This window comes from Oreochromis niloticus, linkage group LG13 (assembly GCF_001858045.2).
Source record: "Oreochromis niloticus isolate F11D_XX linkage group LG13, O_niloticus_UMD_NMBU, whole genome shotgun sequence".
Lineage (NCBI taxonomy): Eukaryota > Metazoa > Chordata > Actinopteri > Cichliformes > Cichlidae > Oreochromis > Oreochromis niloticus.
The window spans coordinates 24,884,918-24,905,868 of NC_031978.2; the positions used below are offsets into that span (position 1 = coordinate 24,884,918).

Sequence of the window (20,951 nt, forward strand, 5' to 3'; positions counted from 1 at the left end):
TTGTAACCAAATGTCGCAATACAAAAAACAACCAGACTGTGGCTATTAAAGTCAACAAGAGCGACCCTGAAATTCTGCAACAGGCAAAACAGGAAATTTTCATCCTGGAGCAGCTGCGACGCTTGGATCCAGACAGGTGCAACATTGTTGAATGGAATGGCTATTTCCTCGATGGAGAGCGTATTTGCTTAAATTTTGAACTCCTCGATCAAAGCCTGTGGGACTACATAGGGGGCTGGAATAACCAGGGTCTCCCAATAAGAGAACTCAGGCCAATTTTGCATCAGATCGCAAATGCTCTGTTCCACCTGGGTTCTGTGGGAATAGTGCATGCTGACCTCAAACCTGCCAACATAATGGTTGTGAATCGCCATGAGTCTCCTGTCAAAGTCAAACTTATAGACTTTGGCATCGCATGTAACACTTCTGCACTGATTACTGGTGGTACTGTGGGGACAATTGGTTATTGTGCACCTGAGATTATGCTTGGCACTCCATATGATGAAGCAATTGACATGTGGTCTCTGGGGCTGGTAGCTGTGGAGCTTGCTACAGGGGTGCCTCTCTATCCTGGGGAAGACGATTATGATGTTTTGAAATTCATAATTGAAACCCAGGGTCAGCTACCAGATCATCTTCTAGAGTCTGGCTTGTACACTAATTGCTACTTCATCGAAGATAACTACAACGAACAGCGCTGGACATTTAAGACCAAAGAACAATTTCAATACGAGACAGATTATCAATCCAAGGAAACTCGATATATAAAACTTAAGCGTCTCGATGACCTCGAACAACTACTGAAGGTAAGGCGAGGACCTGAAAATGGCCAACCATTATTTGTCAGGCTAATCAAACAGATGTTGGCCTTGGATGCAAATCAGCGCATAACACCTTTGGAGGTTCTGAAGCATCCCTTTTTCAACACTGGCCTCTCAAGGAGTGCCCCCTGTACTGACATGAATAGCACAGGGGGAGAAAACCTTGTGCTTTCTCAGCAGCCTTCAAGCTGGGAAAGTCATGGATCGCAAAAATTCAACTGCAGTTTCCAAAACTCAGTTGAATATCCTCAAAAAGGACACGTCAACACCTCAGCCAACCCATCTTCCTCTGAAGATGATCTTGAAATATCTGAAGAGACCATTTTGGGAGATCACCACGTGGTAGAGGCTTTCCTTGGAGAAGGAGGCTTCGGTGTTGTAACCAGGTGTCGCAATACAAAAAACAACCAAACTGTGGCTATTAAAGTCAACAAGAGTGACCCTGAAATTCTGCAACAGGCAAAACATGAAATTTTCATCCTGGAGCACCTGCGACGCTTGGATCCAGACAGGTGCAACATTGTTGAATGGAACGGCTATTTCCTCGATGGAGAGCGTATTTGCTTAAATTTTGAACTCCTCGATCAAAGCCTGTGGGACTACATAGGGGGCTGGAATAACCAGGGTCTCCCAATAAGAGAACTCAGGCCAATTTTGCATCAGATCGCAAATGCTCTGTTCCACCTGGGTTCTGTGGGAATAGTGCATGCTGACCTCAAACCTGCCAACATAATGGTTGTGAATCGCCATGAGTCTCCCATCAAAGTCAAACTTATAGACTTTGGCCTCGCATGTCCCGCTTCTGCACTGATTCCTGGTGACCGTGTGGGACGGTTGGTTATTGTGCACCCGAGGTTATGCTTGGCATTCCATATGATGAAGCAATCGACATGTGGGCTCTGGGGCTGGTAGCTGTGGAGCTTGCTACAGGGGTGCCTCTCTATCCTGGGGAAGACGATTATGATGTTTTGAAATTCATAATTGAAACTCAGGGTCAGCTACCAGATCATCTTCTAGAGTCTGGCTTGTACACTGATTGTTATTTCATTGAAGATAACTACTACGAACAGCGCTGGACATTTAAGACCAAAGAACAATTTCAATACGAGACAAATTATCAATCCAAGGAAACTCGATATATAAAACTCAAGCGTCTCGATGACCTCGAACAACTACTGAAGGTAAGGCGAGGACCTGAAAATGGCCAACAATTATTTGTCAGGCTAATCAAACAGATGTTGGCCTTGGATGCAAATCAGCGCATAACACCCTTGGAGGTTCTGAAGCATCCCTTTTTCAACACTGGCCTCTCAAGGAGTGCCCCCTGTACTGACATGAATAGCACAGGGGGAGAAAACCTTGTGGTCTCTCAGCAGCCTTCAAGCTGGAAAAGTCAAGGATCGCAAAAATTCAACTGCAGTTTCCAAAACTCAGTTGAATTTCCTCAAAAAGGACACGTCAACACCTCAGCCAACCCATCTTCCTCTGAAGATGATCTTGAAATATCTGAAGGGACCATTTTGGGAGATCACCACATGGTAGAGTCTTTCCTTGGAGAAGGAGGCTTCGGTGTTGTAACCAGGTGTCGCAATACAAAAAACAACCAAATTGTGGCTATTAAAGTCAACAAGAGTGACCCTGAAATTCTGCAACAGGCAAAACATGAAATTTTCATCCTGGAGCAGCTGCGACGCTTGGATCCAGACAGGTGCAACATTGTTGAATGGAACGGCTATTTCCTCGATGGAGAGCGTATTTGCTTAAATTTTGAACTCCTCGATCAAAGCCTGTGGGACTACATAGAGGGCTGGAGTTACCAGGGTCTCCCAATAAGAGAACTCGGGCCAATTTTGCATCAGATCGCAAATGCTCTGTTCCACCTGGGTTCTGTGGGAATAGTGCATGCTGACCTCAAACTTGCCAACATAATGGTTGTGAATCGCCATGAGTCTCCCATCAAAGTCAAACTTATAGACTTTGGCCTCGCATGTCCCGCTTCTGCACTGATTCCTGGTTACCGTGTGGGGACGGTTGGTTATTGTGCACCCGAGGTTATGCTTGGCATTCCATATGATGAAGCAATTGACATGTGGGCTCTGGGGCTGGTAGCTGTGGAGCTTGCTACAGGGGTGCCTCTCTATCCTGGGAAAGACGATTATGATGTTTTGAAATTCATAATTGAAACTCAGGGTCAGCTACCAGATCATCTTCTAGACTCTGGCTTGTACACTCATTACTATTTCATCAAAGATAACTACTACGAACAGCGCTGGACATTTAAGACCAAAGAACAATTTCAATACGAGACAAATTATCAATCCAAGGAAACTCGATATATAAAACTTAAGTGTCTCGATGACCTCGAAGAACTACTGAAGGTAAGGCGAGGACCTGAAAATGGCCAACAATTACTTGTCAGGCTAATCAAACAGATGTTGGCCTTGGATGCAAATCAGCGCATAACACCTTTGGAGGTTCTGAAGCATCCCTTTTTTCAACCCTGGCCTCTCTAGGAGACCACCCTGCACTGACATGAATAGCACAGGGGTATGAAACCTTGTGCTTTCTCAGCAGTCATCTGATTGTTGGGGTTGCCAAAACTCTAGGGAAGCTAGCAATTCTTTTGAAAAAAAGCCCAAAATAATAACAACAACAAAAACAACCAATGAATATGATCTTAAAATTAGGCACAATTTGGCTTAAATTCCATTGATTAATCTGCGGAGCAGCAGTCAACTTACCATCACATCAGTCCTTCAATCAGACCTACAACAACTGTCTTCCTTCTCTCACCCCAACCGGTCACAGCAGATGGCCGCCCCTCCCTGAGCCTGGTTCTGCTGGAGGTTTCTTCCTATTAAAAGGGAGTTTTTCCTCCCCACTGTCGCCAAAGTGCTTGCTCATAGGGGGTCATATGATTGTTGGGTTCTCTGTATGTATTATTGTAGGGTCTACCTTACAATAATACATACGGGGGTCATATGATTGTTGGGTTCTCTGTATGTATTATTGTAGGGTCTACCTTACAATAATACATACAGCCTTGAAGTGACTGGTGGTGTGATTTGCTGCTATATCAATAAAATTGAATTGAATTGAATTCAAATATTGTTGTTTGTAATTCTTTATAAATATATATAAATATAGTGCTACTCTTCTACTGTTTAAATTGCTACTGTTTAAAACTGACTCGTTTATTCATACACTCGAGCATAAACACACACACACACACACACACACACACACACACACACACACACTGTACAGTACCAGTCAGTGCTTACATACTAGTTCTTTCCCCTACTTTTTCATGCTCACTGGTACAAATGCCTGTTACTATAGAGCTAAATGCTATCAATGTACTCTCACAGTTATCGAACTGTACAAATGCATACAAAATAACGCTCACGTAAACATAACTGTGCACTAGTTTGCCCTTATTGCTGCAGTGTGTTTCAAATCACTTTGAATAAAGCTCAGCTTCTCTCAAGCTCTCTCTCTGTCTCTCTCTTACACACACACACACACACACATACACAGTATGTAACGTTTCAGCATCTTGTCTTGTAAGCTTTTAACTTTCTTCTGTCCAGCAATGCATATTCCAAACTTAAAGTCTGAATTGCTCCTCCTCTTTCTAGGTTCTAACAATATCTCTTCTTAAGATCTTGATTAAGACCAGAGTAAACTAAATGGATGAATGGAAACTAGGAACAATGTTCAGAGAGTAAAGTATCTCTTATTTTAAGCCTCATCTATTTAAACGACGTGGTGTCTGTTTTGTAAATCATCAACCTTTTACAGCTGAGAGGAAACAGTCAGCTGGAGGCTTCAGAAAGAGTCATCCCTACAGCTGCAACCCCCAATACCAGTATACCTGGGACTTCTGATCCTCTCCAGATACACAGGGAAGTACGTGATGCAGCAAGCAAGCAAAACAAAACCCCAGAAATAACATTTGTTAAATGAAGACTTAGCTAAACTTTTTTAAACTTCACATCTGAATAACAAATAACACACGCAGCACATAGAAACAAATATCTAAAATGAGTTTGATCTAGATCACAATAAAATTAGACACGCTTCCATAAGTTTTATGATCGACTTTTACGAGATTAAATTTGAGCAAGTAAAGACATTTCACATGAAGACCAGAGGCAGGAGAGTTGTATTTCAGAAAGACATCCAGCTCAGAGCGCTGAACTCATTCATCTTATTTTATTTTCCTATTTCAGTATGCATAATAACACAGCCAGATGTTTTCATTCATTGCCACTGGAGCAGATGCATGTGTGTCTTCTGCAGACTGATTGAATCCTTCTGTACGCAGCTTAAAGAAAAATATAAAGTAAATATAAAGAAAAATATGATGATCCTAAGCACACCTGGATAAAAAAAACTGAAAATGGACCACTATCAGTCATGGATTTACGGAAGAGGATTAGGGCCACTGGAAACAAAAAAGTGGGCACGTCTTTTTTTTTCTTCTTTTCCAGAATTCTGAGATTAAAGTCAGAATTCTGACTTTAATCTCAGAATTGTGACTTTTTTTCTCAGAATTCTGGAAAAGAAGAAAAAAAAAAGATGTGCCAACCTTTTTTTCCCCCCCAGTGGCCCTAATCCTCTTCCGTATGGCTCGGCCTCCCCAGAGCCCAGACTTCAACATTATTGAAGCAGTGTGGGATCATCTTGACAGAGAACAGAACAAAAGGCAGAAACATCCAAAAAAGAGCTTTGAATGTCCTTGAAGAAGCTCGGCAAACTAAATAATGGATGGCTCAAGACTTTTACAGAGTACTGTTGGTGTAGATTTAGTCTTTCTTCCTGTAAGGATTTTACTATTGTGGACGAGAACAAAACACCGTAAAAAAAAACCCAAAACACCACAGCCATGCCGTCACATTTTTGTTCAGTGCTGGCAAGACCATTAAGAGATCTTTGCAAAGATGTATCTTCCTGATTAAAGCCTTTACATCCCAGATGCACCACGCTATGCCAAGAGTTTATTCAGCATCTGTGTGGCCTCCAGCAAATGTTCCATGGATACCGTTTAACATTCATCTGCTGGACAACAGGAAAACATTTGAATTATTTAACATACTGCTGAAGTGAAAACAGCTTGGAGAATAACGCGGTTGAAAAGATTTTGCGTGTCCTAAGCCGGAATGCACAGCTGAGCACAGCAGGATATCAGATCAAACGGTAGGTGTGCATTCAGCTCTTACTTAGGGTGCGCAAATTGAATGAAGCTGATTGCTACATGTTGTAATTACCGTCAAAGAGAGAGAGCAACAAGAAACACCTCATACATACAGCAGCCAGTCAGTCATAGATTTTGTTTCTACTTGGTGAAATGTTGCTCAGAGCACCATGCAGTTTTAATGAGTGTCTGATATCTTCTGGCATTGTGTTGCAACTTCTGGTGGTGATTTATGTCAATCGCCTTGTGATACTCACAGGAGGAATGGCTGCTGGGGAAGCTCTTGCGCCCCTCGGAGACTACCCCTGGCTCCCCAGTGCAGAGCATCTTTGCATTCATTTGCCCATCTGGGAAACAACGCTGTAAGTAGTCTGGCCTCGGTCTGAAAATCAAACAACCGAAGGGCGGTTTCAATATCATCGACGGAAAGAATTTCATTTTACTTGTCAAGAGTGAAAATGGGATCTCGTGTGGCAAGGGCCAAGAGCCTAACATTTAGCATTACTGACAGTGCCTTTAAAAAAACATGGGCTTGTTTAACGTACCTGCCAACAATCAACTTGATAGTATTTGTGAAGACTCCGTTTAGAGCAAGAGCCAGGGATACAGCTGGAGGAAGAGAGACACATATAGAACATTTTACAGTGTTGGGGTACAAAGATTGATATTTTTCAACATCTGTAGGATGAATTGAAACCATCACGCTGCAGTAAATCATTCATTTTTCTGTCAGTGTGACAAAGATTCGGGCAGGTTTACTTCTTTTCTGATATAATATAGCAATAAAACATTGATGGGAATTTCCCTTGCAGGTGGACACATGGTTGTTAGGGTCATGTGTGAGCAGCAACAGTAGCTAGTAGGACTGACAAAATTGCATGCTTAGCTACCCTGTGAGACTCATGGTGCTTTGAGCTACTATAAATGCCCCATCTAGCTTTTGTTTTAGGAGTGTGGGTAAAATGCCGTGGACCAAATATAACAGATGTCTGTCAGATCAAATCCAGCAATAAGCTTTCTCATCTCACAGTAGTGATAACATTTTAGGCTCAGTCGAGGCTCGGGGCATAGGGTGTCTTGTTCGATCATCTCAGGATTACATCTTTGTCTCTTTTGCAGATGAAGTGGTCATGATAGCTTCATGAAGCAGCAACATTCAGATTTATGCAGCCGAGTGTTAGAATAAGAATGAGGACCTCAAACTAAAGCCGTGGCTATCAACTGGGTCGGCAGTGAGTTTGCGAGATAGGGTAAGGCCACTGCTCTTCCACCAATGCAATGAGACACGTGCCTTGCTTTTGAGCATGTCTATATTATAGATGGACATCTAGCAGGTGAGAAGTTGGCTGAGAAAAGCTTTGAAAAAGACTTAGAAGAGCTGGAAAAGATGGGCAGGGGGAAGCCCTACTGTACACCAACAAAACCTAGGTAAGCAGTAAAAAATAGATGGTTCATTTGAATATAATGTCTAAGCTTAGTAACAGTATTAGTACTAAATACAAAGGGTGCGATTGATGTGTTACTTGTTAGATTTGAAAATGTGATAAAAGTGAAGAAAGAATCCTCACAGAAAAACTGACATAAGCGCATCCTTTTAGGGCCTAGTCTGACTGTGAAGCAATTACTGCTTTATTCAACATCCGTGATGAGGAACAGGAAAACTGCAATAGGTTGACAGGTAGGTATTATACTGTAACTGTATGTTCATTTAATTAGCTGTAAAGAAAACCACCGGGACTCATCATTAGCTAGAGTACTCTGACCTCATAGGTTCATCCCAGTAGTCCGTAGTGGAAATGAATCCACTCACCCTACCACCAAAACACACATGAATTATCTTCCTGAGTGGCTGACAGGAGCACAGTTTCAGTATTATTTAACAGCTGGATAATTTGGGCAAACCAGTGCAGATCAAATGAAATCCCAGAATGAGGCACATGCCGTCTTGGCAGGGATGTTAAATTGCAGCGTGTTTCCCTCATCCTTTGTCAGATCTTTGTCAGGATGAAACTATTGCTCCACTCCAACTCCCTAACATGTTAGCAAATCCTTTGTGGTGCTTGCTGACGGTCATTAATGCACTAATGATTTTTTTGCTGGCTAAAGCCAAATGTGACACATAACACAATTTGACAGTTTGTGTTTTGCGCTTAATGCCCGTTTAACTCCTGCCACACAATAAGCAGATTTCTGCTGATGAAAGTGGTTGCTATAAATATAACGTGCATCTAGTGTAGTGGACTGCCATATGGCACGCATGTATATTCCCACCCTGCAACTCTGTGCATCCAGTTCGGCCAAAATTCACCTCACATCCACTAATTAATCCTGAAGGGTCCGAGAGGAGCTTGCATGATTAGCCATTTTTTAGCCCACCATGAGGGTTCCTAATATATTCATCCCCCTAATATAGTATTCATCCGGCACCAGTCCCTATGCCAAATAGGTCTACTTACATTTGGATTGGGGCTATGCCTCTGCAAACCAAATCTGGTCGCATTCATATGCATATACCCTAGAGTTTGCCCCAATGATTACTCTAGGGCACAGTTTCAGGAAATTAGTAGCCTCATGAATAAAGATAGGACTGCAGCCATTACATTAGCAAAGACCCTCTCTTTCAGCTCTTACAGAAAAACAAGGTGATTTGTGGGATTTGACGAAATCCCCGATTGTCCAAATTGCCTGTCATATCCTTAATATATTGCTACCCTCTAAATCTTTTCTCTTATTTTAACAGCACAGGTAAATAAAGCCTTGTTTTTTGTATATAGTACCTTCATAACTAGATGCTGATGCTGTGACACATGAGCGTAAACACAAATGCATTCTTGTACTTTGCTGGAAGATTGATCCCCATACACAGTAAAAAAAAAAAAAGTAAATAAGAGCGTCACTATCTGTGTGGTATGGGATCTCACATTCAGATGCTGAGCAATATTATTCATTCTTTGTCACCAAAACAGACATAAAAAGCCATTACAGGATCATCTGCCGTTCTCGAGAGTCGTCTTGTGGAAAATATAATCAAACTTCCAAGATGGCATCGTTGTATCCTCACTGAGATAATCACGCAATTAAGCGGCATGACTTTGGGAATGATAAAGGATTATTAGACAACTCTATAAAGAAAAACAATCCTTTTCACTCCAAAGAAAATGAGGCGAAGAGGCAGTGTGTTAGTAGATTGCACTGTATCAAACATTAAAACCCAGTACATTAGAAAAACAAATTCCCATTGGTACTCGGGAAATCTAACTCGAAACCCACAAATTATGAAAGCTCAATTAAATCTGAAAATTTGATTTATAGATTCAGAGTTAGAGGACCCTCGGGGACTACTTGAAACCCCATAAATTAGCAAGAATACGAGGACAGCTACTTTTCGGTGATTTTAGTTTGGCATGAAAAATAAATTGGTCTGTAGGTAAGCTACTTTTTAACCACAGACCCAGTTAAACAGCTGCTTTCCTTTTCTTTCTCATTAGGTCTTGCGGTAGAATTGGTTCAAAGCTACTTTCGGTAATGTGATCATGTAGAAACTTGTCAAAATAATGGGCTTCCTTTTAGTCTTTGTTCTTCGACGTGATGCTGCTTCCTCGTTCAGCTTCTAGGAGTGCCTCTCTGCAGGCAGTAATGGGCCTGTTTAGTTCTACACAACACTGTAATCTCGGGACCGACGCACTGAGCCACGCTCGCTCCCCCCGATTCATCTTTGGGAGAATCTTTAATTGGATTTGTGTTAAACTTTCTTAATGCTGTCTGATGTGCCAAAGCCTCTGCAGGCCTCTGGACCCGGTGGAAAATGGCATATCAGTGCGGAGGAAATGCTCAGATGTTGTTTGATAGAACAAACAGCATAAAATTTCAATTGGTAAATACTCGTGGTTGCTGTGATTAAGATCAATTTGTGCAGTACCAGGCAAACACAAAGCTGAAAGATCGTTAAGTAAAACCAGGTCGAACTGTGGAAAGATCAAAAGGATTAAAGAAACAGACATTTTTTAATAGTTATTTTAAAATCCAAACCACACAGTATTACACTACATGCAATATAAATGTCAGTTGAAGACTTCTAATGGGCTAGATTACACTGACAATAATCAGCAACAAATTTGTGACATTTCAAGCAAATAACTCCACGAACCTAAACAAGCCTCTTTTATCTCTGTCTTGTCCGTCCTCTGAATTATCTTCACCACAAATATCACTGCCAGTGGAGTAAGGAATGAAATTGCCTGTAAGGAAATAAAGACAGTGACAAATATACAGTTATTACTGTGTCATTAGAGATGTACTACATTACTCTATTGGGTCTTTTTTTTTTTTTTTGCAGGTTAATTGTGAAATGATTTGTGCCTCAGGGAATGACCCGAGCCCATCTATTATTCAGAGTTAATTTTAACAAGGCAAACTGAGGGGCAAAACAAGCTTCTTTATTGTTCAGTGGGTCTTCGTGCCTGAGCTGAGAGAATTATGCCCTTAGTTTGATATGAGATTGGGGCCCTCTCAGCACCTAGGTAATTATTCATGCCTGAGAATCTATTAATTACTCTCTGGACAAATTCTGCATATTTTCTTTTCCTTAAGCAACAGAGGTAGCAAAAAACAAAAGGTAGTGTTTTAGTCCCATTATTATAACACACATATATTCCTTTTCCTGAGAGTCCTGTTCATTAGTTCAGCTGTGTACATCCTGAGTATGTCTGTGTATCGCCGCCAATTATGATCTCATTTTGCACCTCACTATCCCCTCAAAATAGCTCAAACTTGTAATCACACTTTCATTCACACTCATAAGTGAAGCGAGAGTTGCTCTCTGAATTTTAATTTAAACAAGCCACAGTATTTTTTTAACCTTGTAACACAGCAGTCGGTTTGGTGCAAAGTGCACACGTCCTACTAAAGCTGAACAACATAATGCAAAACTTACTGTGTGACAAAAGACAAAGTGAATTCTGGACAATGTATCTTATAACTTTAATATGTATGGAATGTATTATCTTTGCAAATGCAAATGGAGACATATCAACATTTTCTTACAGCACCTTTATTCTGTATATTTTGGCATATTTAGAGTGAAACGCACAGTAAATCAGGCAAAGCGTGGATACCCTGTGATTGAAAAGTTGCTACACTATAGTGCCAAAAGCATTCATGGCCCCTTCCTGCTTCAACATGAACAAAGCAAAGTCCATAAAGACATGGCTGAGCGAGCTGGTGTGGAAGAACTTGACTGGCTTGCACAGAGTCCAGACCTCAGAATACTTCTGAGGTGCCTGAGGGCCAGGCCTTGTCATCCAGCATGGGGTTCTGGAGGTTCCCATAAACACACTCCTAAACCTTGTCGAAAGCCTTCCCGGAAGAGTTGAAGCTGTTATAGGTGCAATGGGTGGGCTAACATCGTACTAAACCAGGGGTGGGGGAACTCCAGGCCTCAAGGGCCAGTGTCCTGCAGGTTTTACATGCATCCTTGATCCAACACAGCTGATTTAAATGGCTAAATTACATCCTCAACATGTCTTGAAGTTCTCCAGAGGCCTGGTAATGAACTAATAATTTGATTCAGGTGTGTTGACCCAAGGTCATCTCTAAAACCTGCAGGACACCGGCCCTTGAGGCCTGGAGTTCCCCACCTCTGTATTAAACCCTATGGTTTAAGAATGGGATGTCACTCAAGGCAAACAAGGAAATAATTTTGGCAGTATAGTACATCATGGGCATGTAATGTTTTTGGTTTCCCAGCCAGATCCACCTCTTACTCATGACATTTGAAAAGACACGGAAATGTCCAAAGTGCTCAGCTGGAGGCTTTTCCATAAGTCGTTTTAGAATATAAATATATTGTTTCTTTTACATTTACTAAGCAAACCTTCTAATAAATTAACAGTAAGCCTATTTAATACTTAACAGACACATATCTTGTTCTTTAACTTGTTATATAACAGAATTTTATGTTTACATTTCCAATGTTCTTTTGAGATTTGCCCATCTCCTTAGGGCTCATGCAGGATAGCAACTAATTCATAAAACAATTAATATCACTGCCTAGTATTTGGAGCAAATTTCATTTCATTTCATAGAGAGATTATTACTGTAGATAATGTTTTAGAATACTTTACACTCATATTAACTTCTTCAAGGCTTCATCTGGAAATCATGCATAATCAACCATTTGCATAAACGGTGCAAAAATGGGAACAGCTGCAATTTTTGTATTTTACTGATTTGTAAAGCTTTTTTTTCCACTTCATGGGCAGCTTTTAATTATTAGATAAATTCTCCACACCTTCAGGGCTGTTGTTAGAACAGTGACACTGAATAAGTTGTGCATAGTTTCCTAGACGACTGTAGGGTGATGGGAGTGTGGGGTAATTTACAGTCATGTCGTGAGTGAAGATCTTTGCACACTGAAGTTGTGATACTTTATAAAGTAAACACAAACCAAAAGAGTGATGATTAGCTCTAAATAATCTTGTTCATGAATGGTGTTTGGCTGGACATTCAGCTCAGCTGTTGGACTGTAAGCGCTTGCTCATGTGAATGTGAGTGGTTTTTCTGCTTGACTGGCGCGTTCTATGACTAATGCATTTTCAAGTGCTTATCACAAATTACCCATCAAATGTTTCACTGATGAGCAATTTAAAGCTCGGCTTTTATTTATTTTCCATTTGAGAAAATCTGCTTTAGCCATTTTATGTTAAGCACTAACTTTTCTGTCACAAAAGCTTCTAAACATCACGAAGCGCTGCCAAGATGAGCTCAAGCGGATCAGTTGTTGATGTTTAACGGACTGTATTCAGGCACTTGGGGAAAAGGTGTTGGGTTTTGCATTGCGTAAGCTGACAGTTGTCTCGAATTGACAGACAGTTAGAACTTACCACCTACTACGCAGCTGTTTCTGCACATAATAATTTGATTGTTGACTGATGTGTGTCAAGCAGCACAGGATGGAGTGGAGCACCAGTCACTCAAACACTGACATTTCAACAGGTACGCTACATGAGCAATAGGCATCCAAATGTTTGCCTGCTGAGATGGTTTGATTAAACAGTCAGAACCTTCTAGAAGGTCTTCTAACAAGGAATAATGTAGATAAGCTTGTCCTGCTGTGAATGATTACATACACATGTAACCAATCTGAGAATGCTATGCTGAAATAAGTAATTTCTTGATTGCAATATTAAGAAATATCAAAGGGATATTTGTAAATATCTGTAGCTGAAATACCATTTCTGCCACAGGACAGTGTAACAGCATGCAAAGCCTGCTATAACATAGTAGTGGCCCTGCTCTCTTCTACAAGATATCTGACTGTTAAAGCTCTAAAAGATTGGTTTCCAAAAATGGATGAAACTTTTACTGTATGATGTTGCATGGTAGAACGCAATCACTGTTAAAACTCAGTTTTGAGGACTGAGTCATGAAATATCACCTTTAAATGAAATACCACCTTTAAAAAGCAGGTCTGCTTGACATCTCATTTTCTGAGAGTGCAGATTGTTCAGGTTTTAAGGTTCAACAGATCTTGTTTTACATTTCATTTTCACTGCAACTTTAACTTCAAACACTTTGAGGGACACATAATTCACAATTAGAGACTCATACATAAATGTATGCATTTATTTATTTTATATAAAGGGCTTAAAGCTGTTTTTGTGTTGTCCTATTTTACTACAATCACTCTTTCAAATGGGATCATTAGAAGTAGAAAACAATGACTTACTCAGGGATTTGAGCATTGTTGGTTAAGTGTACTGAAGCCAGTGATTGTTGCTGTTAACTGAGGTCAGAATTGGCAGACCCTCCAATCGATGCTGGATAAAAACGTCAGGTTATCTGTTCAGTGCTTCCAGCAAGAGGCAGAGAAAAATTACTTTCCATCCACGCTGCATCGGCTAGAAATTCATCTTAACAGAGGACCACCTACTGCTGTCCAAAACAGATATTTACATTGCTGCGCTAAGCACCACAGTTCTATAAAGCTGTTCTCTTATTTGTCACCAGGATTCAGGCTTCAGCTCATCAGTAGAAATAAAACCATGTGCAGAAATGATGCAGAAACTGTTAAACATGGAAACACCGCAAAAATGATCAAGTGCTTAGTGCCAAGTCTGACATAAGAGGAATGCATAGTTAAACAGGCAGTACTTACGAACATGACCCTCTTGGGAATGTGGTCTGACTCAACTAGAGGATTCTTGTAGAGCCAAAGCTCCTCTGGTTGAATCACTCTCTCAAAGGGCTCCAGAAACTCTGTAAATCTGTGGCAGAGAATAAATGCACATTGATCAGTAACTAACACTTTATGCACAAGTAATAAAAAATGTACAATTTGAGAGATTGCACATATTAAAAAGTCATGCAAAGTACTTCCAGAAAAAGAAGACCCTGTCGTTCTTCTGCAAGGGTAACCACAACTGAGTCCATGCGAACAGGACGTCTTTACCCAAGATCAACTACTTTGTGGTCTCACGGCAAAGCGTGTAACAGGCACGCTGGTCCACCGTGTCCATTTCATGCTTTGCCTCTCCAACACACTTATTGAGTGGGAGCAAATTAGCATGCCGCTGCTTCCTCCAGTCTTCTCGGGCCACCCAGTGATCTGTCAGGCGCGACCTTGTTCTCTGTCATTTCAACAAGGTCTTTTTGTCAATGCACTATAACACGCTTCAAGCTCCTCGGTTCTGCAAGTGAGCTCCAACCTCAATTAAAAGTGTTTTTTAAACAAGGACTTCAATAAATCCATTCAGTCAATTAATGACTTTAAATCGGCAAAAGCAGCAGATGTTTTAATTAAGCTGAATTTGAACCCTCCACCCCTAAAAAAAAAGTTTAATATGATTAAACTTGTAGCAGTTCATGGATTTAACAGGCCAACCTCCAGATGAACTGATGCAGCATAGGATGAAATACCAGTTGAATAATGTTCTCCTCCACAATGTGGGCCCTTCAGCAAAGCATTTATCTACTCCAATAGACATGCTCATTGTCCAGCGGCAGAAATTGGAGAATATTGTGGATCTCGTTCCGCTCTCCAGCGTGAATTTAACTGTGGAAAGTTAAAAAGGCCATTGGGTAAAGTGGCTCATGCGTCTTCTGTAAACAGTGGCAACATAAGAAGGACAAACAACAAATTTTCTTATTTTCACAGGGAAAACAATTACAGAATTTTAATCTCTCAAGGACATACGCAGCACGTTACACACTGGGCCAAGTCTATTTGCTGGTCGGCTCATAATAATGTCTCCTGATGTTTTTGCAAAGGAGCAGCCTAATCAGTACTTGCTCGTTTTACACCTTGCTGGGCCCGTGCGCATGATTCACTTCAGTGGCATTACATTCACGGTATGTGGTTCACAATATATTATGCTGTGCTAATGACACGCAATATGCTTCATAAATTACTCAATTTTCCCAGCTTGTATTCTCTTTAACTCTGTTGTTCAGGTATCGGTGACTGGAAATATTATTTTACTCCCCAGGGATTAAAAACATAGCAGTACAGACACACAGTCAAGTGAAGGAAACCCCCCACCTCACCTTAGATACAGACACAAATGGACAAACTGAACCTCCATTAGGAGCGCATGCGGCGCTCTTGGATCATTAAATACCGCAATGATCTACCTGTCGCTCTGTAAGGCTTATCTTGCATCCAGTCATTACATTCTTAATGAGTTTTAGGCGCACGCTCCCTGAAGATAGCGACACATATTTTCTTTCATGGGTCATGTTAGAATGCACAGCATGCACACTTGCTCTGGTGTGTAATCACTTCTCTGCACGGCAGTTTTATTTGGGTCCATTAAAGTTTGCTGTTCCACAGATAATAATAATAATATTAACCTTATACTAACCTTGCATGCTCCTGCCAAATGCATACCTTAGGTTTGTATGGATGTGAAGACTGAGAGTGGTTTGAGATTTGTAACATATCTTAATATGTTTTATTTTATGATTTGAAATTACATATGTGTTATCAAATTAAAGAAAGCAGACGCATATGCATGCATGTTTTTAACGGATGAGAATAAACTGGACCAAGCTCAGTACTGTAGTTCCATCTCTCCCTGCAGGTTTTGTAACTCTCACTTTCATTCTGTAACTTCAAAGATCCCATAATGAGATTTTAAGCATTATTATACCACCAAGTAATAATTTGTTATGTAACGTAATGTACTGGAGTAATGGTGTTCTTAGCAGAGAATCACATTTCCTCTGTGTGAGAGAGTGCAAGCTTCTTTTTCCAGCGTTTTGTTAGCCAGTCCAATTACTCTTGCACATAAATGTGTGCGAGTCTCCTTCTTTGAATTAGTCACAGACGGGCAGAGAGAACTTAGGAAAAACATAGCCATCAACTTATAGCTTCACTGCTTAATACTACCTGTCTCGGATGCGCAATAAAACAGCCTAAAGATCATCTTTAGTCTACCATTAATGTAAAGAGAAAAAAGGCATTTTAAACCAGGACAAAAAATAGTTAATGCATGAAGCCTCATACAAAATTTTTTTTTGTTTCAGTTAGTTTTTGGTATTATTGCTACAGCCCAGCCAGTCACATGACACACCTTTTGGGGAGGATCTCAGGAAGAGGCCCAGAATACTTGCATTTGTTTAGCTGCTTTGGTTTGCTGTAACAGGTAAAAGACATATGTACACTTTTCCTGCAAACACTCGCTAACTGCTTACTGTGCTAATCCATGAACCCATAAAATGCAAACTGGAAACAGGAAGTGTTTACCTTCAAAGTGAAACCTTCTGAAACATGTTGGCTGCAACACCAAGGCACATATTTTACTTTGAAGGCGAACAATCTCCACTTCCAGTTTATGATATAGTTTTTTAAGTTTGCAGAGAAGCTGTTGTCTTCCATGCAAACTACAGGTGACTCCAGCAATCTGCTAGTGATCAATGACAAGGAGCTTTTTGGTGCTCCACCCACTTTGCAACCAATTTCACCTGGTGATTTTGGTTCCACACCCACTCGCCAACCAGCTGGGGAATAAAAAAAATTGTTCCTTGCGACCAGAGGTGGTTGAGGACTGAGGCCTAAAGGAATCTCAATATTGAACCTGCTGATGGTGGTAGAGTGCTCAGACATGAAACTTGGTCTGATTTCCATTTTTATGTTTTCCACTGTCACTAATCAGTGTGCCAAATTGCAGAACTTTTAACCATATGTTTTATGACTATAATAGACAGAAGAAGACAGATGATGAAGAACAGAAGAAGGCGATGGTGAATAAAAACACTATGGATGCTTGTGAAGTTTTGCCCCTCGGTCCCCAGTAATAACTTGACTGAGTTGCAGCCATATTCTGAAACAACAGACAATGGACGACTCAGTTTTATTATGGCATTGTATTTTCATTGCATTTTTTTCTCTCTCTTCAGTGGAAATGATTGCTTTCATAAGCTCGAAATCAAATGCCTTTTGGACATGTAATATTCCTCCTTCTTTTGGAGAATTTGTATCAAATCTCTTCTAACAAATCAATGCTGCCCACACGGGATTTCCTTTGGCTTGAAATTCAGATTGAATTTTTTGCCTCATCTTTTTTTTTTTTTTTTCAAGTGATAAAATTTATTAAAATGTGAAATTCCAATATAGTTTATGTGCACTTTAAGGCCTCTAGGCTCCAAAAGTCAAACACAGAATTCATTCTTATTTCTGTGGATAGAAGTACCTGGAAATTAATTTCACCTTTATTGTAATTTACAGACTGCAGCGAACACATTTACAAGGTGGTGATGGAAGATCTTTTCTGTGTTTGATAAAGGAAGGACCATGCTGATCGCATCAAGAGACAGTGGGGAGAAAAAAAGTCCTCTTTATGTCCTCCAGGAAAATATTTGCAGGCAAACTGATTCATAGAGTTGTGAAAGAACTGTGGAGAGTGGTGGTGGGCTGCATCAAAGGTAGAATTGGTACATTCAGATGGTCAAAATGTCTGAATTATGGCCTTTTTATATATTTATTTCCTCTTAAATACTCATCTTTATTCTGCTCACTGCAAGAAGATAAAACAGGCACTGCAAATGACCACAGGACCTGAAGCTATAGGAGGAGACACAGAGAAAAAGGCAGCAGAGGAGCAGTGACAAAAAAGGCCACCACATCAGGAAATGCACCACAAAAAGTTTTCTATAAAAGCAGACTCATCAAGGCTCCGCTGAGCCCACCGACACAATCTCTGGCAAGAATAGACAGCTAAGTGCCCATAAAGAGGAGGCACAGCAAATGCCCTGAACTCAGCACCGCCTGCTGGCTGCCCGGGGAGTACTTCATTTAGTTTTATCAGCTTCTGTTTACCCTCTGTAGGAGCAGTATTGAGCAAAGTGATAAACGTCTGTACAGGGGCCAAAGCATAATAGATTAAGCCAACAACAGACCTCAAGGTGAATATGTAAAGGTAACTATTGTTGGCAAAGAACCTTTAAGAAAGATTTAATGGAGGCTGTTAGTCTGATTTTTCTGCAAATTGTGTAATTGTATAGGGTCATTTAGGCTGAGTGGAGACAAGGTATGCTACTAATGTCTACATGATTTTTTCTTTTTAAAGAGGACAGCATGACTGCCCATTTGCGATGAAATTTGCCTCGTCCCCATTCTTCATCGTTAAAGCTCGGCATTTGGGCCAATTTATCACCACCGGCTCCTATCCATCTCTCCTTGATGCATATCCCAAATCTGATGAGCGCAGCCACAGCTAAAGAAATGAAGCAAAATTATTTCCCAACATCTGCTCTCCCTCTATCGTGCTGAAACAATTGGGAGATTTAGCATACAACAGCAGAAAGAACAATATGAGCTTCTTATTCGAAAGCGCTTGATTTACAATGCACTGTGGGCAGAATCGTGGCCTTGAGAATACATTCTTCTGCTGTGCCACTGTGACAGAAAGTGATTTAGAGAAAAAAAAAAGTAATGGAATTGTTCCTTAATTAGTTATGCAGTGAAGCAATAAGGCACACAGAAGAGCCGAATGGCTTAGTTGGATAAACTTCAGGCAAGCTTCCATTGTCAAAAAAACCACAGCCCCATTTCTAAAAGAACTGAGACACAGTGTGAAATGTAAATAAAATCACAGTGATTTGCAAATGAATTTAACCCAACATTTAATTGAGAATAATATAAAGACAGCAAAATAAATTTTGAAATTTTTAACTTTTAACTTATTTGAATGTATGAAAAGTGCCAAAGACAACCCATTCTGAAAGGTGTAACATTGCATTTTTGCACCAATGTAATTCCCAAAGAGCTATTAGTGGAATATGGCATATCTCTGCACGGTGTGCAGTGTCTCCTTAAAAAAATTGAGGAAACTGGACGAGTGAAAGACAAAAGAAGACGTGGCAGGCCTAAAACACCATCTCCAGCAGATAAATAGTATCTGAAAGTCTGCGCTTAAGAATTATGAAAGCAAAGACTTACTCAACAGGTTTGACTGCAATCTAAAGCTCATGAAAAGAAACATTTTCTCAACTACAGCGTTTGGTCTCCTTGGTTGTCAAAGATCGCTGGCATCGGATAAAAAATAACAAAAATGTCTGTTTCAACATTCAATATGTGTCCTTGGATCCTTTAATGTAATACAGGGTTTAAATAATCTGCAAGTTATTACATTTTTCTAATTAATGTTATACAAAACTCCAGCTTTTCTGGAATTTGAGTTGCAAGTTTGAAAGTAATCTTCCAGCTAAACGTCTATGTGTGTGTGTGTGTGTGTGTGTGTGTGTGTGTGTGTGTGTGTGTGTGTGTGTGTGTGTGTGTGTGTGTGTGAGAGAGAGAGAGAGAGAGAGAGAGAGAGCGAGACTGTGTTTGTATACTAACTTAATACAGATACATCCAACAGAAGCTGAGAATTTTCGTCAGTCCTGATTTCATTATATTTGCAAGCAGGGGTTTGCTTACTGCAGCTTGACTAAACTGCCCAGAGCCCTTATTAGACCACAGTCACACAGGTGACTGTCTACAGGTGCTGGAGGCAGCAGAGCAACACTTACACTACACAGCTCACTTTCTGTGGCAGACAGAGTGTGTGACCTTCATCTCTCAAGGGGAAAGGAAAATATCAGGGAGCCTTACAATCTCCATGACACAGAGCTCAAAGCACAGTACAAGTAGTCTCGTCTGGTGTTTTAGAGTTAACTCTCAAGCAAGTCTCATCCTTCCTAAGTGGGGTTAAGCTGTTGTCCTCATTTTGCTGTGCTTTGCACTGAAGTTGTTCTCAGCTACAATGCAATATGTGATGCAATCCAGGGACACATTCATAAAGATGCAGGCATTTTGTCAGGTCATTCACATTTGATTGCATTTGCACTCTCAGGAGGTGCACATTTGGCAATCAGCTAAGCAACTAAGAGCTAGTTGTGTGTGTAGTGAAGGGACTGAGGTAGGAGAGTGCAGGGCTGACCATCTGCCACATTTGGGACAGAATTCGAAATGACTTTTCCCACCAGAGGTAGGCAATCATTACTGCCTTTCCTCTCGGTCTGATGCCACCACATGCACCCCGCCCCTACTTATTACTCCAGTCATTCAAAAATGAACTTCTGAGATTTACAAGCTGTTAGGATCAGAGGTTATGTCAGACCCCACCCTTCACTATTTAGTGAATCTGATTGACTTCTGCTAAACTCGTATTCTTTTTCGCTGCACAACATCAAATGCAAATTGAGAATCAGGGCAGTTCAATGAATCTAAATGGTCAGCAGTGAACGTGAAGAGCGGGGGCTTCATTGTGTTTTATCAAAAAAAATGTGTACTGATAGAAGAGAGAAAGGGCTATGCAAGGGAGAAATAATAAGTGCTATGATGGGAGAGAATAGAAGAGCAGAGTCTGCTGGCTTTCTGATCTCTGGCTGAGTTATGTCCCAGTGGTTTGCTGGCACACACGTGGGCTGTTTTGGAATGACTTCATTCA

General features: G+C 40.7%; 1 protein-coding gene across 1 annotated transcript in view; it reads right to left on the reverse strand.

Moving 5' to 3' along the window:
• plpp4 (phospholipid phosphatase 4) overlaps window positions 1-20,951 on the reverse strand; it is a 56,527-nt gene that overhangs the window by 16,063 nt on the left and 19,513 nt on the right. Inside the window, exons 2-5 of the mRNA XM_005473867.4 lie at window positions 14,177-14,285; window positions 10,169-10,259; window positions 6,567-6,630; window positions 6,279-6,403 (exon numbers count right to left, since the gene is read on the reverse strand). Coding sequence (XP_005473924.1) covers window positions 6,279-6,403; window positions 6,567-6,630; window positions 10,169-10,259; window positions 14,177-14,285 — 389 coding nt within the window. The remainder of the gene's footprint in view (window positions 1-6,278; window positions 6,404-6,566; window positions 6,631-10,168; window positions 10,260-14,176; window positions 14,286-20,951) is intronic.